The 18,029-nt window shown below is 48.6% G+C and overlaps 6 protein-coding genes across 6 annotated transcripts; 4 read left to right on the top strand and 2 right to left on the bottom strand.

Annotated features, from left to right (window-relative positions):
• Positions 1-318: 318 nt before the first annotated feature.
• On the top strand, positions 319-1,899 carry FTJAE_8171 (uncharacterized protein; the record flags this gene model as incomplete). Its single annotated transcript, XM_037354960.1, has 6 exons — positions 319-476; positions 517-658; positions 714-818; positions 881-971; positions 1,022-1,433; positions 1,485-1,899. 6 exons carry the CDS (start codon positions 319-321, stop codon positions 1,897-1,899), a joined length of 1,323 nt encoding a protein of 440 aa, XP_037204759.1.
• A 940-nt stretch (positions 1,900-2,839) lies between these two features.
• Positions 2,840-4,630, top strand: FTJAE_8170 (uncharacterized protein; the record flags this gene model as incomplete). Its single annotated transcript, XM_037354959.1, has 1 exon — positions 2,840-4,630. The coding sequence occupies one exon, from the start codon at positions 2,840-2,842 to the stop codon at positions 4,628-4,630; it is 1,791 nt and encodes a 596-aa protein (XP_037204758.1).
• A 314-nt stretch (positions 4,631-4,944) lies between these two features.
• On the bottom strand, positions 4,945-5,932 carry FTJAE_8169 (sorbitol utilization sou1; the record flags this gene model as incomplete). The annotated part of the gene is made up of 3 exons (XM_037354957.1): positions 4,945-5,059; positions 5,108-5,624; positions 5,680-5,932. The coding sequence occupies 3 exons, from the start codon at positions 5,930-5,932 to the stop codon at positions 4,945-4,947; spliced, it is 885 nt and encodes a 294-aa protein (XP_037204757.1).
• A 973-nt stretch (positions 5,933-6,905) lies between these two features.
• FTJAE_8168 (uncharacterized protein) lies at positions 6,906-7,890 on the top strand (the record flags this gene model as incomplete). The annotated part of the gene is made up of 2 exons (XM_037354956.1): positions 6,906-6,984; positions 7,037-7,890. 2 exons carry the CDS (start codon positions 6,906-6,908, stop codon positions 7,888-7,890), a joined length of 933 nt encoding a protein of 310 aa, XP_037204756.1.
• Positions 7,891-10,261: 2,371 nt separating this feature from the next.
• On the top strand, positions 10,262-11,644 carry FTJAE_8167 (ferric-chelate reductase; the record flags this gene model as incomplete). The annotated part of the gene is made up of 3 exons (XM_037354955.1): positions 10,262-10,464; positions 10,516-10,677; positions 10,732-11,644. The coding sequence occupies 3 exons, from the start codon at positions 10,262-10,264 to the stop codon at positions 11,642-11,644; spliced, it is 1,278 nt and encodes a 425-aa protein (XP_037204755.1).
• A 912-nt stretch (positions 11,645-12,556) lies between these two features.
• Positions 12,557-15,418, bottom strand: FTJAE_8166 (L-fucose permease; the record flags this gene model as incomplete). The annotated part of the gene is made up of 1 exon (XM_037354954.1): positions 12,557-15,418. The coding sequence occupies one exon, from the start codon at positions 15,416-15,418 to the stop codon at positions 12,557-12,559; it is 2,862 nt and encodes a 953-aa protein (XP_037204754.1).
• Positions 15,419-18,029: the final 2,611 nt, after the last annotated feature.

Below are 18,029 nucleotides of genomic sequence, written 5' to 3'. Positions count from 1 at the left end.
TGGCCACGGGTTTGGCTCAAGATGTCTCATGATCAAGAAGACAAGATCAACAGCGCTTAGCCAGGTCCGGCCAAGAGAAACTCCCACCAACGTTTTGGCTCTCGATGGACGACAATGTGGCTTTATAGACCTCTGCCCTATGTCCAAGGATGTCCAAAACTGTCTGGAAGCGTACGCCATGGCTAGTCATCTCCCTCTAAAGAATGGGATTACCCCCATAGACCACGATTCCTCTCTTCTCCCCCCCCACACACACTGCACTTCTAAATGCTCAGGCACCTATGTCAGAAACTGAGTGACTCTTCATATCTATCACCAATGTCTTGCTCATTTGCACGGATATCGGATATCATCAATCGCAAGCTCGGTAGAAGCCGTCCTTCCGAGTACAACGACGACGACGACAACGAGAAGACGCGGGCTATATCCATCACCACTACTATCACCATCACGACGACGGCGACGGATTCGATTGGGTAGGATGGTGGTCCTGGAAAGGGCCGACTTTGAGCCCAGGCACGGCAATGGCCAATCTGTTTTCGACCTCAACGTCGCCCTGATGGTCATCACTAATATCTTGATGATTCTGCGATTGTATGCTCGTGGCATTGTGGCCAAGAATCTTGGATGGGATGATGGGCTGGCTGTTGTAGCCTGGGTCAATACTCCCCGCAACATCCCATCAAAACCAGAGTACACTAACATATGACTAGGGCCTTGTCATGAGCTTTTCTTGTATAGAAATCGTCCTCTTGACCAAGGGTGTTGGATATCACGTACGGGATGTGCCGAGAGAGACGTTGCTTCAGCTTTTGTCAGTATGTACCTAAGCATCGAATTCTACAAGTACACTCCAGACATTGACTATTCATTGCTACAGCTATTTCCTGTCGACAAGTTAGTTTTCATCTTGGCTGGTGGATTTGTCAGGCTATCAATCCTTGCTTATCTCCCTCGCATCAACAGAGAGAGTAAGACAATCACCCACTTGCAAGTTCCTATTACTGATCTGAGCCTGCAGGGTCTTTCATGACATGCGTCTATGGAGTCTTTGTGGCAACCATGATCACTGCTGTGACTTCATTCTTGTTTGTCCTTTTGTCCTGTAGCCCGGTATCGTATGTTGATTCCTTTCTCACCCTCGTAAAACACTCCGAGACTGAGTTTAATAGAGACGTATTCGACGCCGCAAAACCAGACAGACAATGCGTTTCGAAATATAGCCTGTCTCGTATGATATGGGCTCACTCGATCATGTCCACTATTCTCAACGTCGTGATACTCGGCCTCTGTATATGGTTTTCAGCGTCAACCAACAAGACACGAACTCAAGTCATCAAGATGATGTTGATGCTTCTGCTTGGACTGTTTGCCGTCGTTTCAACAATCACCAGGCTCATTATTCTGCTTACAACCAACATGAATGTGGACATGTCAGTCAACCACTGGGGTGTATTAAGAATGAGAACTGACATATACTACAGAACTTACAACAGCCTTCGAGTAGCACCATTCTTCCCCCTAGAGATCAACTCGGGTCTCTGGTGCAGTTGTCTCCCTGCTTTCCAGCCCCTTTTCGAGTGGACCAACAATCAGTGCTATAATCATTACAACATGAGGAAATTATCTCGAAGCAGCGCCCAAGAGCCTCTGAATGATTCTTGGCACAGAGACTACATGACTGCAAACCCTCACATCTCAATCTACGGGCAGCCAAGAGATTCAAGAGGGAAGAGGAAAGTATCGAATGCTGAATCAGCCACTGGATTCGCAATGTTGGAGAATGAAAGAGGCATCAAGTTAACTACTGAGTTTTCGGTGCATGTGGAAGACAGGGTGTATACTGGAGAAGGGTCAGAAGACATAGTATCGAGGACACCAGCGTGGAACGCATTCTGAGAGAAATTGTCTGGTATTGATAGTGCAAGTCACACTACCATATCTCAATAATCGTGGGATATTGGAGCCAAAAAAAGAAAGAAAAAGAAAGAAATGGTCATTGAGGCAGTATTGGGACATTGCATGGACCTCAGCACCCTCATTGATATTGATAAAGAGATTTATGCATAAACGTGGTTAAATAATATATTGTTCAACAAATGATTGAGGTTTGCCGACGAAAAGTTCTATCTTTGAAAACCAAATCTTTCAGTCAATCAGAACAAGTACGAGAAATTGAGCACGACTTTGCTGTGGTCCTTTGTTTCGCATTGGCAACTCTAATAAGCGATGAACAAAGGGCTCGATTCGAGTACCCAAGTTAGGTTTGTACAACCATCACAGAATATCAGCGTCAAGAGTCCGGGGGGTGGGCGATTGCAGCTCAAAAGGGTCTATATTGTCATAATAGTCACTGGTTCAAGACAGAAGCTGTCGATAAACTTGGGACGGACACAAGACGTCAAAATGATCGATGGAGAGTACCTTAGAAAAGACTAAGTTACTTGGCCTACCGATGGGGGAAGTATGGAATAGAAATGGGTGCGATGATAAACATTGAATGTTTACCAGAATTCACTCTGCATGAAGTTGTTTTGCAGCAAAGATGTCTGTATGTGTCCCAAAGAAGGAACATGCTCACCAAATGAAGACGTTCCCAAGAACGCGATACAGCAATTGACCAGCCTTGCCTGTATTCAACCTTCTCAAGTCCCTGTTCGAAGAGAACACTCATCTTGAGGGCCGCTGCACGGACACTCTTGATGGACAAAGCCTGTTGAGCTACAAAGGACCGTTTTCCACCGGGATTATTAAAGCCTCCGAAACCATGCCATAACTAGAGACTTATTCTTAGACATTATTCTTCTGATTCTTCTGGAACCAGATTCCATAGCTCAAGATGATGCAAGATAGCAAATCGGAGACAGGACAAACAGTGCATCACCACCAACAACCATCCCTCAAAGACACTGGCTCGGGATCACCTCGTAGCCAGAACGAGCCTTTCTTCGATGATTCCTCCGCGTCAACTAGACCAACCAGGACTCAAGTGGCCCGGGAGACCGTAGAAACATACAACAATTACAGAGATAAGCGAAAGACAAAGGATCTCAACTGGTGGGGAAGCAAGCAGCATGAAGCCGAGAGGGGCAATCCGGATCGTGAATTTCAGTTCGCACGGAACAGGCCAGTATCAAACGACGACATCAAGAGTGCGCAGCAAGCGTATAATGCTAGAATAACTGACCCTGCTACAGGTAGACCCAACCCGCTGGGCCCTCACTTGCGACCTACAACTCCTCCGATGGAGAAAGCCGAGAAGCAGATCAAAGGCCTGGAGGAACAGGGGGTTAATGTAACTCCTGAACTGAGAGACAAAGTGGCTCATCATTATATCTCCAACAACGGACTCCATGCAGCCCTCTTAATCTGGTGCAGGAACAAAGAGGATGTCCCTGTCCAGTATGTTAACGAGTACATCAAGAGCATGTCTCGACTGAAGCTCGAAATGGCCACGCAACAGCGTGACGTAACTGAGAAGCTAGGACAAGCCATCAAAGAGTGTGAGGCAAGGGAGTCTCGCTGTCAGAAGCTGCAAGCTGAAAACAGCAAGCTCAACATGGAGATACAAAGGCTCAAACTGGAAAAAGAGAAGACAGATATACAAGCGAGCTCTCTAGTAACTACACAAGATATTCGCCAGCTGCCTTTATATCCTGACATGACAGCAGTGGGCCAGGCGGAAGAGAAAAGGGCGCACCTTGAGGATTTCTCAATGCAATACAACAACCATTCTATCCCGCCTCCATCTACCGTACACCTGCCTAGTACCCCATTAACTTCCGCCAGAGATGCCTCCGAGTCTAATCAGAGCCCACCCGTAACACCTGTAACCAAGGAAAGTTTGGAGAAGAAGCCCTGGTCAGCAGAGGCGGCAAAGTCCAATGCCACTCAGGATGATGCTTGCAGAAACAGGGTCAAGGAACTGGAGTTACAACTTCAAAACCTCAAAGAGGAGCTTCGGGCCCGCAACGGCGGTACGAGAGTCCAGGGAAAACCCAACTACACCACGGTTGATAGCCTAGTCAATGCAGTTCGGAACGAGAATCAAGGAATCTGTGACCAAGAAGCACCGAACCTCGTGGACCGAATCAACTATCTGAATCTGGTCTGCTTCTTCCGAACTCGTAACTATCTTCAACTTGCTCTACGGGAGGGCGATCATATATTGGTAAAGATTCTCCTGAATGACGCTGACAAATGGGTCAAGTCATGCAAAGGGTTTCTCCAAACCATGGATCCAGAGGTCAATCTGCAAGTCGAAAGCTCCATGTTGATCCTACATGGTATGCGTCAAGTCTTGACGACCAAAGACGAGAGCGTGCTGATCGAGGGGGTCAAATACGTCAAGCATGGACGTAATGAACTCTGTAAGCTCCCAAAGAGTGACTCTTTTGCGCAGCTTATCCAACTTGCAGATTCTATCCTCCATGCGACCAAGTACGATGATAAAGAGAATAGTCTTGGTATCAAAGGACCTCCGTTCAATCCCTTTAGAAGAAAGAACAAGAGCCAATACACCAAAATTCAGGGGACTATCAAGGACGGCCCGGCCATGAAGGCAGAGTCTTTACGTCTCACGGGCGTCCACTCTCCTTTATCTCCCCAGAAATTCAAAAAGGACAGGTGAGGTGATGGCTTTGACCAGGGCGAGTATATCGACTAAGGAGAAACATTTCAGTTTGAGCATTGTGATTTTTGTTGATAGAGTTGTCTATAGAGTTGTCTATAGAGTATTGGTAAATTTTTAGACTTGTCGTATGTGTTTCAGTAGTTTCTCTCTGATTCTTTTATCTATATTCTTATTCTCTGTAGGCTCTAATAACTTGGTATAGTATTCTTCTAAAACAATGCCGAAGCTGAGATTTGTATACTACCTGAATGATTCGTCGTCCTTTATAGATAGATGATATATCTCTATTTCTCTACTATCAGAACTACGGACTACGGAGCACTATAGCCCCCATCGATAACAAAGTTGGCACCAGTGGCGTATGTGGAAGCGTCTGATGCTAGGAACAGATAAGCACCTTGGAGCTCATGAGGCTCGCCCTCACGGCTGTGTTCTTGTCAGCAGATCGACTGTATGGAGATAGAGAAATCATACCCAAGAGGAATCTTGTCTTTCCAAATGTCTTTTGTCTCTTGTGACACAAAGTTAGAGATCTCAGTAATGATATAACCTGGAGAGATGGCGTTGGCACGAGCATATCGAGCCCACTCAACAGCCAGACTCTTGATGAGGTGAATGACGCCAGCCTTGGCGGCATTATAAGCAGCCTGGAGCTGAGGAGTGTTTACGATACTTCCACTCATGGACGCCGTGGCAATGAAACTACCAGATGTGTAGTTCGTCAAAGGTTGGCCGTTAATATCAGTCCCCTCGACCTTCTGGCGACGCCAGTGTTTGGCTGCAGCTTTGGCACAGAAGTAGGTGCCATCCAGGTTGGTCTGGACAACGTCACGGTAGTGATCAAGAGGGCCGTCGACCATGGGACCTTTCGTCCAAGGAATGCCGGCATTGGCCACGAAGATATCCAACCGACCGTTAAGGTCCTTGACTGACTGGTCGACAGCCTTCTCAACAGCTTCTGCATCTCTCATATCAACCTGATAGGCCTTGACTGGACAAGTTTCGTTAAAAGTTGGACTTTTGGGTGTAAGTTGTAAATGCTCTACCTGAGACGTTGTATTTCTTGGAGATTTCTTCAGCACGCTCTTCAGCTTTGCTGCTGGTACGGTACCAGATTGCAATGTTGGCACCGACTTCAGCGTAGGCCTCGGCGATAGAAAGGCCGATGCCAGCGGCAGCACCGGTAATGATGGCAGTCTTGCCCTGAAGAGAGAAACGCTTCAAAATGGAGCCTCCATCAACCACGCGATTGTCATCATGGACGAAGTTGCCTCCATTGAGGGGGTTGAGATCAGACATGTTGAGTGCTGCTTCTCCAACAAATAAAGCATACAAAGTGATGGGGGAAAACAGCAGAAACACCGTGTCCCAAAAGATATGATGGTTTTATACGATCCAAGGAATAGCAATTGCTGGCCACATCCCCTCACCTTGTTCCGCGCCCCGGAGCCCTTCCCTCTTTGAAGACCCTCTGTTTATTATCAACAGTCAATGGTATCGACGACTCATGGCCCTCCGATACCAAAATGCTCTCCCTAGTTGGGACATTCCGAAGTCTTTGACAGGACAATTCCTTGTTACCACCGTTGTTCCGTCTCCATCGTGAAGTATTCGGAGTTACCCAAAAGAGACGAGTGAGAGCGCAACAGACTAGCGGTCGAAGGAGCATTTAACGACTAAAGCCGTTAGTTGTATAAAAGAAGAAAGGCTCGATGGAGACATTCTCGGCTGTCCGTCAATGAGACCGTTGATTCCATGATATTGAGTCTCTGATTAGCCAGGACCCTTGCTTTAAGGATTGTGGGAAGAAGTCCCTAGGGCCACTTGATAAGGTTCACTATCAGCAGCATCCTCCACTGTAAAGTAGTGGAGGGACTTCGGGATACGTATACCCAGTATGGACCTGGAGCACTCCTCAGTTGTTACCCCTTATAAAGTAAGTACCTCTTACCTTGGCCAACTTACACGTAAGGTAGGTAGACCCCCGACTCTTATCGACTTGCCTGTATGTTTAGCGGGATAGATTGTCTACGTCACATGCTCCACCATCATGATGCAGACGATTCAATGGAAGGCACCTTCGTGGGGTTCTCAACCATCCCCCCCAAAACCCATCGCCATAATAAATAGAACTTGTGAGCATCCTTTACTTTTGGAATTTGATTTTATATCAGAGCACACACCGGCTTATGCAAATTCTCATTGAATTCGTCCTCAGTGAGCTGTTCCTCAAACAATTGGTATACACAACCTACTCATCCTTTCATCTATCATGGCGAATACAGCAGCTTCCTCTAGGTCTCATCGTCCATATGATTCAAAGCTTGGAATCGTCACAGGTGGCTCTCGAGGTTGGTATATCACCAACCACTTCCAATTTACAAGGTCGCTGACTCGGCCAAGGCATTGGTGCAGCCGTTGCCGCGAGACTCGCCGCTAAAGGATGCAATCTTCTCCTTGTTTACACTTCCAACTCGTCCACAGAAATAGCTAGAAATCTTTGCTACGAGCTATCAGCTCAACACAGCATTCAATGCCTTGCAGTACAGGCCGATTTAGGCGAGCCGTCCGAAGCTTGTCCCAAAATCATTAAGGCTGCACGCCTCCTTCATGATTTATATAACCCGAACAAGCCTTTCCAAATCGATATACTAATCAACAATGCCGGTGTCTCGTCTAACCAGCATATGAATGATGAAAGACATGGAAAAATCCAAGAGGTCGAGTTTCACCGCGTCTATAATGTCAATGTCCTGGCCCCTCTCCTCTTGACCCAGGCTGTCGCCCCGCATCTTCCCACAAACCGCGCGGGCCGCATTGTCAATGTTTCCAGTGTATCTTCGTCTATCGGGTATCAGGGCCAGTCTGTTTACGCTGGGAGTAAAGCGGCCTTGGAAGCAATGACACGGACCTGGAGTCGTGAGCTGGCTACTCGTGCTACAGTCAATGCTGTCAACCCCGGGCCTGCCTGGGGGGATATGTACGCAGCCGCTGGACAGACTTTCTGGAACATAAACCAGCCTTATGTTGACGCAGCCCCATTGGCGCAGTACAAAGGGGAACCGGAGGTTTTGGCTATGGCTGGGACTGATGCTGAACGCTTTGATCGAACTGTACGTGAGAACATGGGTAATCGAAGGCCCGGGTTTACGACCGAAATCGCCGGTACAATTGATATGCTCTGTTCAGAAGAGAGTGGGTGGACAACAGGAAGTGTAATTTGCGCGAACGGAGGCATGAAAATGTCAATCGCGTAGAAGTTTTCCCGCACACTCTCGTCACACGTCAGCAAAGACATAGATGAACGGACCGATCCAGAACTTCGATGGTTGTCACATCCGAGCGGGTTCCCGCTTCATCACCAAAGAGCAACCCGGGTATCTAGCCATTGTGATTGCTCATACTAGCAAATTATAGCACGAGCTTTCACAAGGCAACTTCAGCCGGTTTCAGAACAACCGCTGGTCGGGTGGAAAATGACCAGACACACAGTCGATCATCGATTTGCGTCTTTTCATGTGGTTAGACGCATGTCGCTCTTGTCGAAGTGACAATGAAGAATTTATATCAGAAAACGACCCCTTGTATGAGACTGCCTTCATAGCTTGTCGCCTTATGCGGGCCCAGGGACATAACTGTGACTGCGATACTACAAGCATAATCGCGGCCATGCTGTTGGCGTCCGGTGGCACAGCCAACTAATCAGCCACTCGTTCTAAGCAATGCATATATGTTTTGGAGGTGCGACGGCTTCTGGCAGGAATGAAACGGTGGCGCATCATAAAAGGGGGTGAAAGCCCTGCCATAGCTGTGTGCAACCATCTACACCATAAATGATGCCGAGTACTTTGCAAAGAGCCGCCTCGACATTGTTGGCAACTTCATGTAGCGGCATCAAGCATGTTTGTTTCACACTCAATGTTGTGCGACAACGTTTAGCAGATTCGACATATCTGTCAGCTTGACAAAGCATGCTTGTATCACACGATGCCGTCGCATCTGGGGTAGAAGCCGACGATACACAGGGATTGCTTTGAGATCGAGGTATACGTCTGGCTGAAGTGCTGGTCGGGGACATTCAAGCGACCGAAAATGACACAAGGGAGGTTCTTGCTAGTGGAACAAGAAGATTCGGGGCACATCTCAAGAGAATTTCTCTTCATCTTGATAATATCGTTGGAAGCGGCACTCCGCCAGACGCTTCGTCCAATCCTTACTCCTCCTTTTGAGGTTCCAGTGACAAGCCTGTCAAGGTCTGAGGCTTCCTTTTACTTCATTTCCTGAGCAAACTCAGACAGGATGCTGACTCTATCCTGCGATATCAGCTTGCGAACTTCAGGAAGTACCTGAAAAGTTTCATTTTATTTTCGTCCCCACGCAAAACGATTCATTAGAGTCATGAAAAAGAATAATATATAAGCAAGTCTGAAACACCTCAAGTGATACAACACAAATGCGGGTTGTGTATGCGTATACTCAGGGACGGAAAGTTGGTTATCCCTGCAGACTACATACATTACTTGTTTGAATGGGTCAAGCATTTGGAAGTGACCAAGCCATGTGCAAAGGGTTACCGCAAACTGAGAATAAAGTTTAATGAAAGTTACCCCTCTCATGAACTATAGTCTGCGGCGAAGTTGTCACATCTATCTGGGCGTTTTGTATTCGACTGTTGCTCCTGAAAGACATCCAGAAGACTCGTGACGAGGAAGCCCGCAGCCGCGACTCGGGGATGGGATACCGTATAAAAGCTTCGTATTTATACCTATACTCTCTTGAGCCGTATTTTTCTGATCAATGAAAGTGGTCATGCAGAGGTTGAAGCACAGTTTCAGCCTCAAGAAGCACTGGAGGTGGCCGACACAGCTCTACATGTTGGCAAAGAACACTTACTTTGACGCTAGATGGCGGACAGAGAGATTGTCGTGGCTTTGAAACCAAGGCGCAAAATTGGCACAGAGATTAAGTGTGTTGTACCTTTGGTCAGGCGTGTTGACCCGATTTCGAGCTCAACCCCTTCATGATGATTCATGCCAGTTCCCGCGATCTTTGGACTCACAACCACTCACAGATCAACTTCTGGCATCAGTCACACGCTGCCCAGATTACGTGCATATCTGTTGGCGGTCAAGTATCTGTCAGTCAGTCAAAGCTACAGGTACGTCCCTGCTAATGCAATGAGCTGCTCTGGAGTTCTCTCCGGCGCTGTTTCGAACAACCGATAGATCCCACATATCGATCACCGATAGCCCCTATGTGAATATTTTGAAATATTTGCGATATAACGCCAAAGTGCCAGGTGGTAAGATCAAAGCCTCTCTGATCATGCCAGCTAACAAAAGATATGAAAGAGAGGCAACGCCCATGAGTTCCGAACATTGGCTACACCTCATTTAGTCGTCGCCGTGTGACTTCGGAGATTGATCCTCTGACACACTGATACCTTGCCTGACTTAGTTCTTCACGATCATTGTGTCTTGTCCTACTTAAGTACGGGTCACCAAGTCGACGGCAACGCCTACTTCTTTCTCTCCCCTCTCTGCTGTCAACACCACCTCTTCCTCCTCTTCATATCTGAAACTATTTGCCAGTTCGACTCTCAAACTTCACCCGCACTTCGATCTAACAATGTCAGGCGGTTCAACACATCCAGATCCAGTCTTTGCCGCCAAACTGGCCCGGCGTCAACAACTGAACTACAATGCCATGGTTGTCTTTGCTGCAGCTATGACTGCTTTCTACTTCACCATTTGTATAGCCATTCTTCTCAGAAGTCTTTGCGTTGATCTAGGAGCCTCGCGCAAACCAAATACCGCCACAGCGATCTTCCGGTAATGATCTGTCCTCACCAGGAACGGGACATTGGTTTAACTATATCACAGGCGCCTGAGAGCGAGCGCTCTTGTAAATATCGCGAGGCTACCGTCGGGAGGATATACTCTTACTGTGATTGGATATCTAGTTATCAACGCCATCGTCACTCTTACTTACCTAGACAACGACAATATGCCGCTTCTTTCCAACATGGCGTCTCGAACTGGATGGTTAGTCTCCAAGCAAATTTCTCAACAAAGCTTCCAATAACGTAATCTATACAGGATGGCTATTGCAAATCTTCTCATCGTCGTCCTACTGTCCCTCAAGAATACTCCCGTTGTCATATTCATGACCTCCTCTTATGAGCGCCTCAACATTCTCCATCGCATAACCGGTTACACTACTCTCATCTTCGCCATAGTGCACTCTTGCAGTTACGCTGCCGCGTTCGGTGCCCAAGACTTTCTCCAGCGTTTGCTAGCGAGAGAAGAAATTTTTGGCATGGTCGCTATGGGCTCATTCCTAGTCCTTGGCTTTGCCGGTGCTGTCCTCCGGACGTGGTGGTACGAACTATTTTACTACCTTCATGTGGTTTTCTGGATCCTTGCTGTCATCATGACCGGTCTCCATCAGCCGGAGCCTAGCAAGAAGGTTCTCTACGTCATTTTTGCTTCAGCCGGAATTTGGGTCCTCGAGCGAGTCATCCGCCTCGCACGTATCATCGTTAACAGCGCCAATAACACCGTCACTCTCACGCCGCTCCCCAATGGCGGTACTCGTGTCACACTTGCCAAGGTACCATTTGGATCTTCATCTGGCAAACATGGCTTCCTTTGGATCCCCGCGGTACGCGCCATTGAAACCCACCCTTTCACCATGGTTGCTACCGATCCCCTCGAGTTTGTTGTGGCAGCCCACGACGGATTCACTAGGGCTCTGCACAAGTGTGCCCTTGAGAGCCCGGGAATCACATTGAAAGGGTCAGTGGAGGGCCCTTACGGCGATCACCCTGATGTCAAGGGGTATGACAAGGTCATGCTTATAGCAGGGGGCAGCGGTGCAAGCTTCACGGTTGGCGCGGCTCTAGATATGCTCAAAAGCCTGGACACAGATGCTGAGATCGACATCGAATTCGTGTGGATGATCAGGAAGCCAAGCAAGTCCACGTTAAATCCCGTGACGTCGCAATACTGACCAATCTTGCAGCATATTTCACCTGGTTCGCCCAACATATCGAGACTCTACGTCGAGATCATCGTGTCTTGACCAAGATCTATGTAACACGAGCTTCAGAAACCGAGATTGTCCCCCGGAGACAGCTTTCCTCCGGATCGCACGCTTCTTCAAGTAGCACTTTTGTCGAGCCCGACCCAGAAAAAGACGGTCTTTCGCGAGTCGATACTACTCGATTATCACTTGACATTGAGAAGAACGAAGTTCTCCCAGTCGCGATCGATGCTTCTTTAGGCGATGTCTTTCACGTTGGGAGACCGGATGTAGCTTCACTTGTGAAAGAACTGATAGAGAGTACGCCATCCGACAAACGAGTGCTGGTGATGGGCTGCGGACCACGGACACTCATGTCGGCCGTTCAGAACGCGGCTGCAGACTGTATCGTGGAAAACGGAGCTGGCGTTGAGTTGCATCTGGAGCAATTTGGGTGGTGAATAAAAGTTCATGATTGATCTTATTGCATGTGATTGCAGATCTGAGCTGGAATCAAACGATATGAGCAATGATATTGAGGTTGACGAGCAAACTCAGTCAGTTAAAAAAAAAACGCCAGGAAATAGCAGCATCCACCAATTTTCTGGCGTTTTGGCCTTTGAGCATTTGGTAATGCATTGATTATCATATCGTATCAAACATATGATACATATATACACATATACATATCCTTGAAACTATAACTAAAAAAGGCTATGTATTAATGTCCATTCAAGAACAAGGACCTGTTGGGTATAGAGCATCCAAAAAGCAATTCATCCGTCATTGACCCAACCTGACGCCTCCCTTTTTTTTCGCTGTTTATGAATCCAAGAGTTCCGAAACTATTCGACCGTAAAATATATATAAAGATGGGAGAAAAAGAGGCATCAGCATTAATTATGGTGCCGCATTATCGCGACTATCTTCGCATTGGTGGATCGAGGGTTGTGAGGACCGGCGCCGAGTACTGAGGAACTTGGCACTGATGACCTTAGTTCCATGTGACACCTTATCCAAGAACCCCTGAGACTTCTCCTTCATCGTGCTTTGTCGGCGCGCTCTCCCAGCAATCACTGTCTCCATGGGCGACGGCATCTCTTCATCCGGCTGTCTAAGGGCATCACGCACCGCGGGGCAAGGATCGACGAGCTGCTTGGCGTCGCTGATAAATTGGAGAAAGACCGAGTAGGACATGCAAACAGCCTGGAGGACAATGACGACGATGAAAGCCGTTCTAACTGTGCCTCCGTGCTTGATTATGCCGTACATGACGAAGGGGAAGAAACCGGGGCCGGAACTACCCATAGTGATAAAGGCGGCAGCACGCTTGGTGCGTCGACCTTGACCGCGAAGACCAATGGCAAAAATAAGAGGGTATATGGGGCCCTCGAAAAAGTAAAAGAGAACGATGGGTATAACAAGAAGGTTAGGGTTGGGTGGACGGACAACCACAGGGAGAAGGGCAAAGACGAAACAGCCGGCGATGCAGGCGGTGAGGATGGTACGGGGTCGTGGGAAGCGGGAACGATATACAGAGAGATATGCAAGGCCAGCTGCCATGAAGCGGGACACAGCAAAGGCGGTATGCGCGATGAGGAGATAATCGGGTATCGAGAGTGCGATGCCAGGTGGTTTGTCGGGGTTGGGAACGTCGCCTGCACCTTCGGTTGCTTGCTCGCCGGTGTTGGGTGTGTTGGGGAGTATTGATATCATGAGGCTGCGGAAGTAGATGCTGAAACACTCCTGGGCAGCGACGTATGTGTATTGAGCAATAACGGCGAGGATAAGGCTCCATGTGCGGAGCTGTAGACCGCCTCTTTTCTTCTGAGGATCCATAGGGAGATGCTTGGCGGACTGCTCAAGCTCACGGTCACTCACTTCGGGAAGTGGCATGTAGTAGAAGAAGAGCCCGAGGGCAACACACAGGAGTGTGATTCCTAGATATGTCCATTGCACGTTGATGAGAGTCATGCTGGTCGCGCTGCTCTGTTCCACAATGCCCTTGAAGAAGACTTTCTGGGCCAGCAGGCCGCTCAGAACACTGCCGGTGCCTTGGATGCCTTGCGCCATGAGCACGCGAGTCTCGCCGTATTCGGGGGGCCCGCAAAGTATCAGGAATGCATTTGCGCCGACCTCTAGAATTGATAGACCAAACCCGACGACGAAGTTGCTGAGCATGAATCCGGCGTATGATTGGGTGACAGCCGAGGGCCAGAAGATGACAGTTCCAATCCCATAAAAGCATAGCCCGACGATAAAAGTAACTTTGAAGCCACCAACGCTGTCGTGGCCGTTGGCCTTGTGCCGCCTCGATCGGTTGTGCTCGTCGCGCCGAAGAATCCATTCGCCTACTAGCAGGGGTCCAAAGAAGTAACCGCCTCCGAAGTATACAGACGTCATGCCAAGTGTTTCAGCTGTGGTCATATTGTCGACTTTCGCAATGACGTTGTTCAGAGTATTGAGTAGGCCGTAGGATATTCCCCATAACAGAAATAAAATGGACACGATTGTGCAGTATTTGAATGACTGCTTCTTGTTGCATTTGAGCATACTTTTAGGTTTTGTCATGTTGACAAAGCCAAAATAAACACCCTCGACAGTTCCTGTTGAAGACGTCATAGTTGTCGATGTTTGAAAGGTCCCATTGCTCTGGTACCCACGTTGCGCAGGACGAGTTGGGCCTGGCTCGTCGAAAGGTGTTGTCAAGAATTCCATCGCGCTCATGGGAGCATTAGCATCGAGAGGCTGTGCGCCGGTCTGCGCGACAGGAGGGGGCTGCTGAATACTGGCGCGATGGCCTGTTGAAGGCGTATCTGAATCGTTGGGCCCCTTGGGTGTACTGGCGCGGGTTCCATTGGGGTCGTAGAGCATGGAGGGGAGCAGCTTGAGGACCAGAGGCTTCAACGTCGGGACGCAGGCGCACATCATGCCAACGTTGACCTCAACAGCACTCCACATGAGCGATCGCGAAGCGTTCCAGGCAAAGTCGGTCTGCCCACCAAATCGAGACTGGGGATCGGCAGTCGTACTGGTTGGTGCTGTAATGGCTTGCTGAAGGTAGTAGATTCTGACCACATCGACAACGGTAACGAATATTCCAACGGTGAAGGTGAGGACCAGAATTGTTTTCTGGCGAGAAGGGAGGCGCATGCCGGTGAGGACAGGTATAGGCAGCGCGAGAATGGCCAGATCCGTGACGATGTTGACGGGCGAGGAACATATAAACTCGGTAAGTAGTGGTATACACTTCGCGCGTTCGTCATAGTTAACATCCCAAGCGGCTTGGGTCGGGCGACATTGGAAAACATTCATGAAGGTGAGAATAACACCAGCAATATTGACGACCGCAAGTGTCAACCAAGAGGCGAATCGAAGTACTCTTTGGGTGTGCTTGGCCAATCGGAGGTAGAATATGAGTATGGAGGTTTTGGTGGCCATCAAGGCGGGATTGTACAGGATGGAGAAGACATATTCGCAACGGCGAAGGGCAGGCAAGCGGTTGGGGTCGATATTTTCGTCGTGTCGTCCGAGACCATTGTGAACGCCGAAACAGATGGTGAAGGAGAGGAAGAAGGCGAAGAGCCATGCGAGGATCATGACGCGGTCATCCCAGGTGACATTCCTAACAATGAAGGTCCGCGAGACGATTCGTGCTGCGACGAAGACTGTAGCGAGGACGAGAGTGGCCGTTGTGACGGCGAAGACGACCGGCCCACGATCTGGAATGCCTCCATCGCCGGTGGAGGCCGAATCGGACATATCGAGGACGGAATTGGACGAGACATGGACTCGTCACTCGTGAAATTAGATGTGAAGCTGACTGAGATCGAGAATGGCTTGACAAAGTTGGAGCCGTTGCTACCTCGAAGAGCGTGCCATGTCTTCCAAGGTTCGATGTTGGAATATCGAGACTGGATTCAGGAGATTGGTTACTGGGAGAGCAGGAGTAGGATGAAATTGGATCGGCAAAAGAGTCGGTTGGAAGTCGAAGTTTGGCGGGTAGAGGCTACCGAAGGCTAGGTACCTAGGTAATAATAATAAGCCCACGGCAGGGCAGGTAACGTAACCTTGGGATCGTGACTGCCCGTGCTAGGCTGGGCTGGGCTGTCAGATGGCGGATATTGTCTGGTTTTCGGCGTCTTGCGGCGGCGTATTTCCGTCGGGATGTGCCTACCGGGGGGGGCCTTAGAAAAGACGAAAAAGCACCAGAAAATGTAAAGGAAAAGAAAAGACAAGACAAGATGATCTGTTGCAGATTTTTGCTAGTAACCGAGGAGAAGAAAAGAAATATGTGTTCCTTCCCGTCCTATCAAGTTTATGCCACAAGCAAGAAAAGCCAGACCAGGCCAGGTCAATCGTCAAAAGTGTTTGTGTCCAAGGTCCAAGCCCCCCAAAAACCCGCCGGAGAGAAAAAACCGGGGTGAGTTTTTTTTAGCGGCTTTAGCGGGTATCTCAGCCACCAAACAGTGGGTGAGAGTGACGGGAGCCAGCCAATGGATCCATGGGGTGCCCCGCCGGCAGTCGGGAGACCGTGGAGCTGGGAACGTTGGACCATGAGGCTAAATAAGAGTCGACACACTAACACCTCACACCCCAACGATGTGGATACCTCGGGTTACGATGGATAGGTACTTTTACAACGGCATTCCATACGGGCAGTTCGATTCAAACGGTGAACCTAAGGCTGAAGGTTGAGAGGGAATAAGAGTCTGGTAGGGTAGAGAGTTCAGGCTACCCTGGAATAGGATGAGTACGAGGTCTTGAAGAGTTGGGAGACGGTATCCGTGGTTCAACTCAAATTGACAGAGTTATCAAAGTCAAGTCCCTTTAGGTCGCACTGCATACGAGTCAATGGATAATTTACCGACTAATCGGATGCTCGATTGTCAGGTGACTCGAGCCGTTGTGTAGGTAATTCTGGAGTTCGAGGTTGATGGCTTTTCTGTTGGTCTAGTTATTGGACTAAGCTAGCTTTGCTAGGGACGACATTTCTAACAGATCCAATTGCCATTGAATCAAGGCTGTAGTTATATTAGCCATTGGTTAACTACCTACCTACTAAATCATCAGGTAGCTCCAGGTATTGGCGAGGTCCGCCATCTACTGCATCGAGACCTGCAAGAAAAATCTCTTCAGAGCAGATCCAATTCTCTGTCTGTGTCTCGGCAGGGTCTCATGGGTCGGGTCTGTCTTGGCTGAATTGAATCTTGGCTGCTCAGCTAAGCTAAAGTCAACTTTAGTCTTTACATACCCTACCTTGAGCTCGGTCGCTTGATTAGGCGAATGAATAGTGCTTGACTGTGGCATCCCATCCTCTAAAAAAAATGCCGCGCACGAAATTGAGGGGAAGATGACATTGGCGCGTGATGAATGGTTGAGCGATAGGTTGCGCTACGTAACTAGTAGTGGTTTCCAATGGATCGTCATCGTCATCATCAGCATAAGCATCATCCTCTTCCTCTTCCTCTCAAAAGACAACCGCTATTTGCGACTGCAGCATGAACTCTCATGCTCAATTGGATGGTTCCTGATTATGAGTTTTGTTTCAGTCGGGCCTTTACTTGCCTCAAGTTCAACAGTCTGCACCAGCCCAATGTACAGTACAGTACAATACAATACAATGCATAGAAAGATCGTTTCCTAATGCGAGCATGACAACAGCATCAGCGCTGGAAAAGAATCTCGGTGCCTAGGTACTTTATTTCCCCATATTGATTGCCGCGGCTCCGCTGTTATCCGACTTTTGAGCATCGCTCCACAGACAATGGTTGCGTTGCTCTACTCTGCTCTCCAGTTCTCAAGCCACTTTACACTTGTTTTGTCTGTGATGAATACCTACCTAGGTACCTAGATAGTGATAGGTACTGTAGCAGTCTGTTCACATGCTGCGCCCGCGCGCCGTCGTGCCGTCGCTCCTCTGTCTCTTCTCTCTTGTTTTATCCCCATTCACTCAAAGCTGAAGAGACTCGATCATACGTCATGCCCCTTGACAAGGATGGCAATGAATCCATAGCATGACAAGTCGACGACCGACAAGCTTTCACCAAGCCTTGATCGTCGGCCCGCCATCGCCATTAGTAGACAAACAAACGGTCTGTGGGTGGTGGGTGGGTGCATCATCAAGACTGATTGACCGTCACTTTATCATTTCAACTGATTCTCAGTTTTCAGCCATCATTTCGTTTCCACTTCTCACCGCAACAAGAAAACCTACTCAACCAAATACATATCAACATCTGCAGCCAAGACGCACCTTGATCACGAGCCTAACCGAGAATGCCAGCGGGCATGGCATGGCCTCGACTGGTCTTTGGTCTCGACTGTCTCTCGTGTAGCTCATTTTTGGCGCTCCCTTGGGACTAAAAGGGCG

This window comes from Fusarium tjaetaba (genome assembly GCF_013396195.1).
Source record: "Fusarium tjaetaba strain NRRL 66243 chromosome Unknown NRRL66243_c0000172, whole genome shotgun sequence".
NCBI classification, from domain to species: domain Eukaryota; kingdom Fungi; phylum Ascomycota; class Sordariomycetes; order Hypocreales; family Nectriaceae; genus Fusarium; species Fusarium tjaetaba.
The sequence above is the reverse complement of the archived record's forward strand: the minus strand, read 5'-3'. Positions and strand labels throughout refer to the sequence as shown.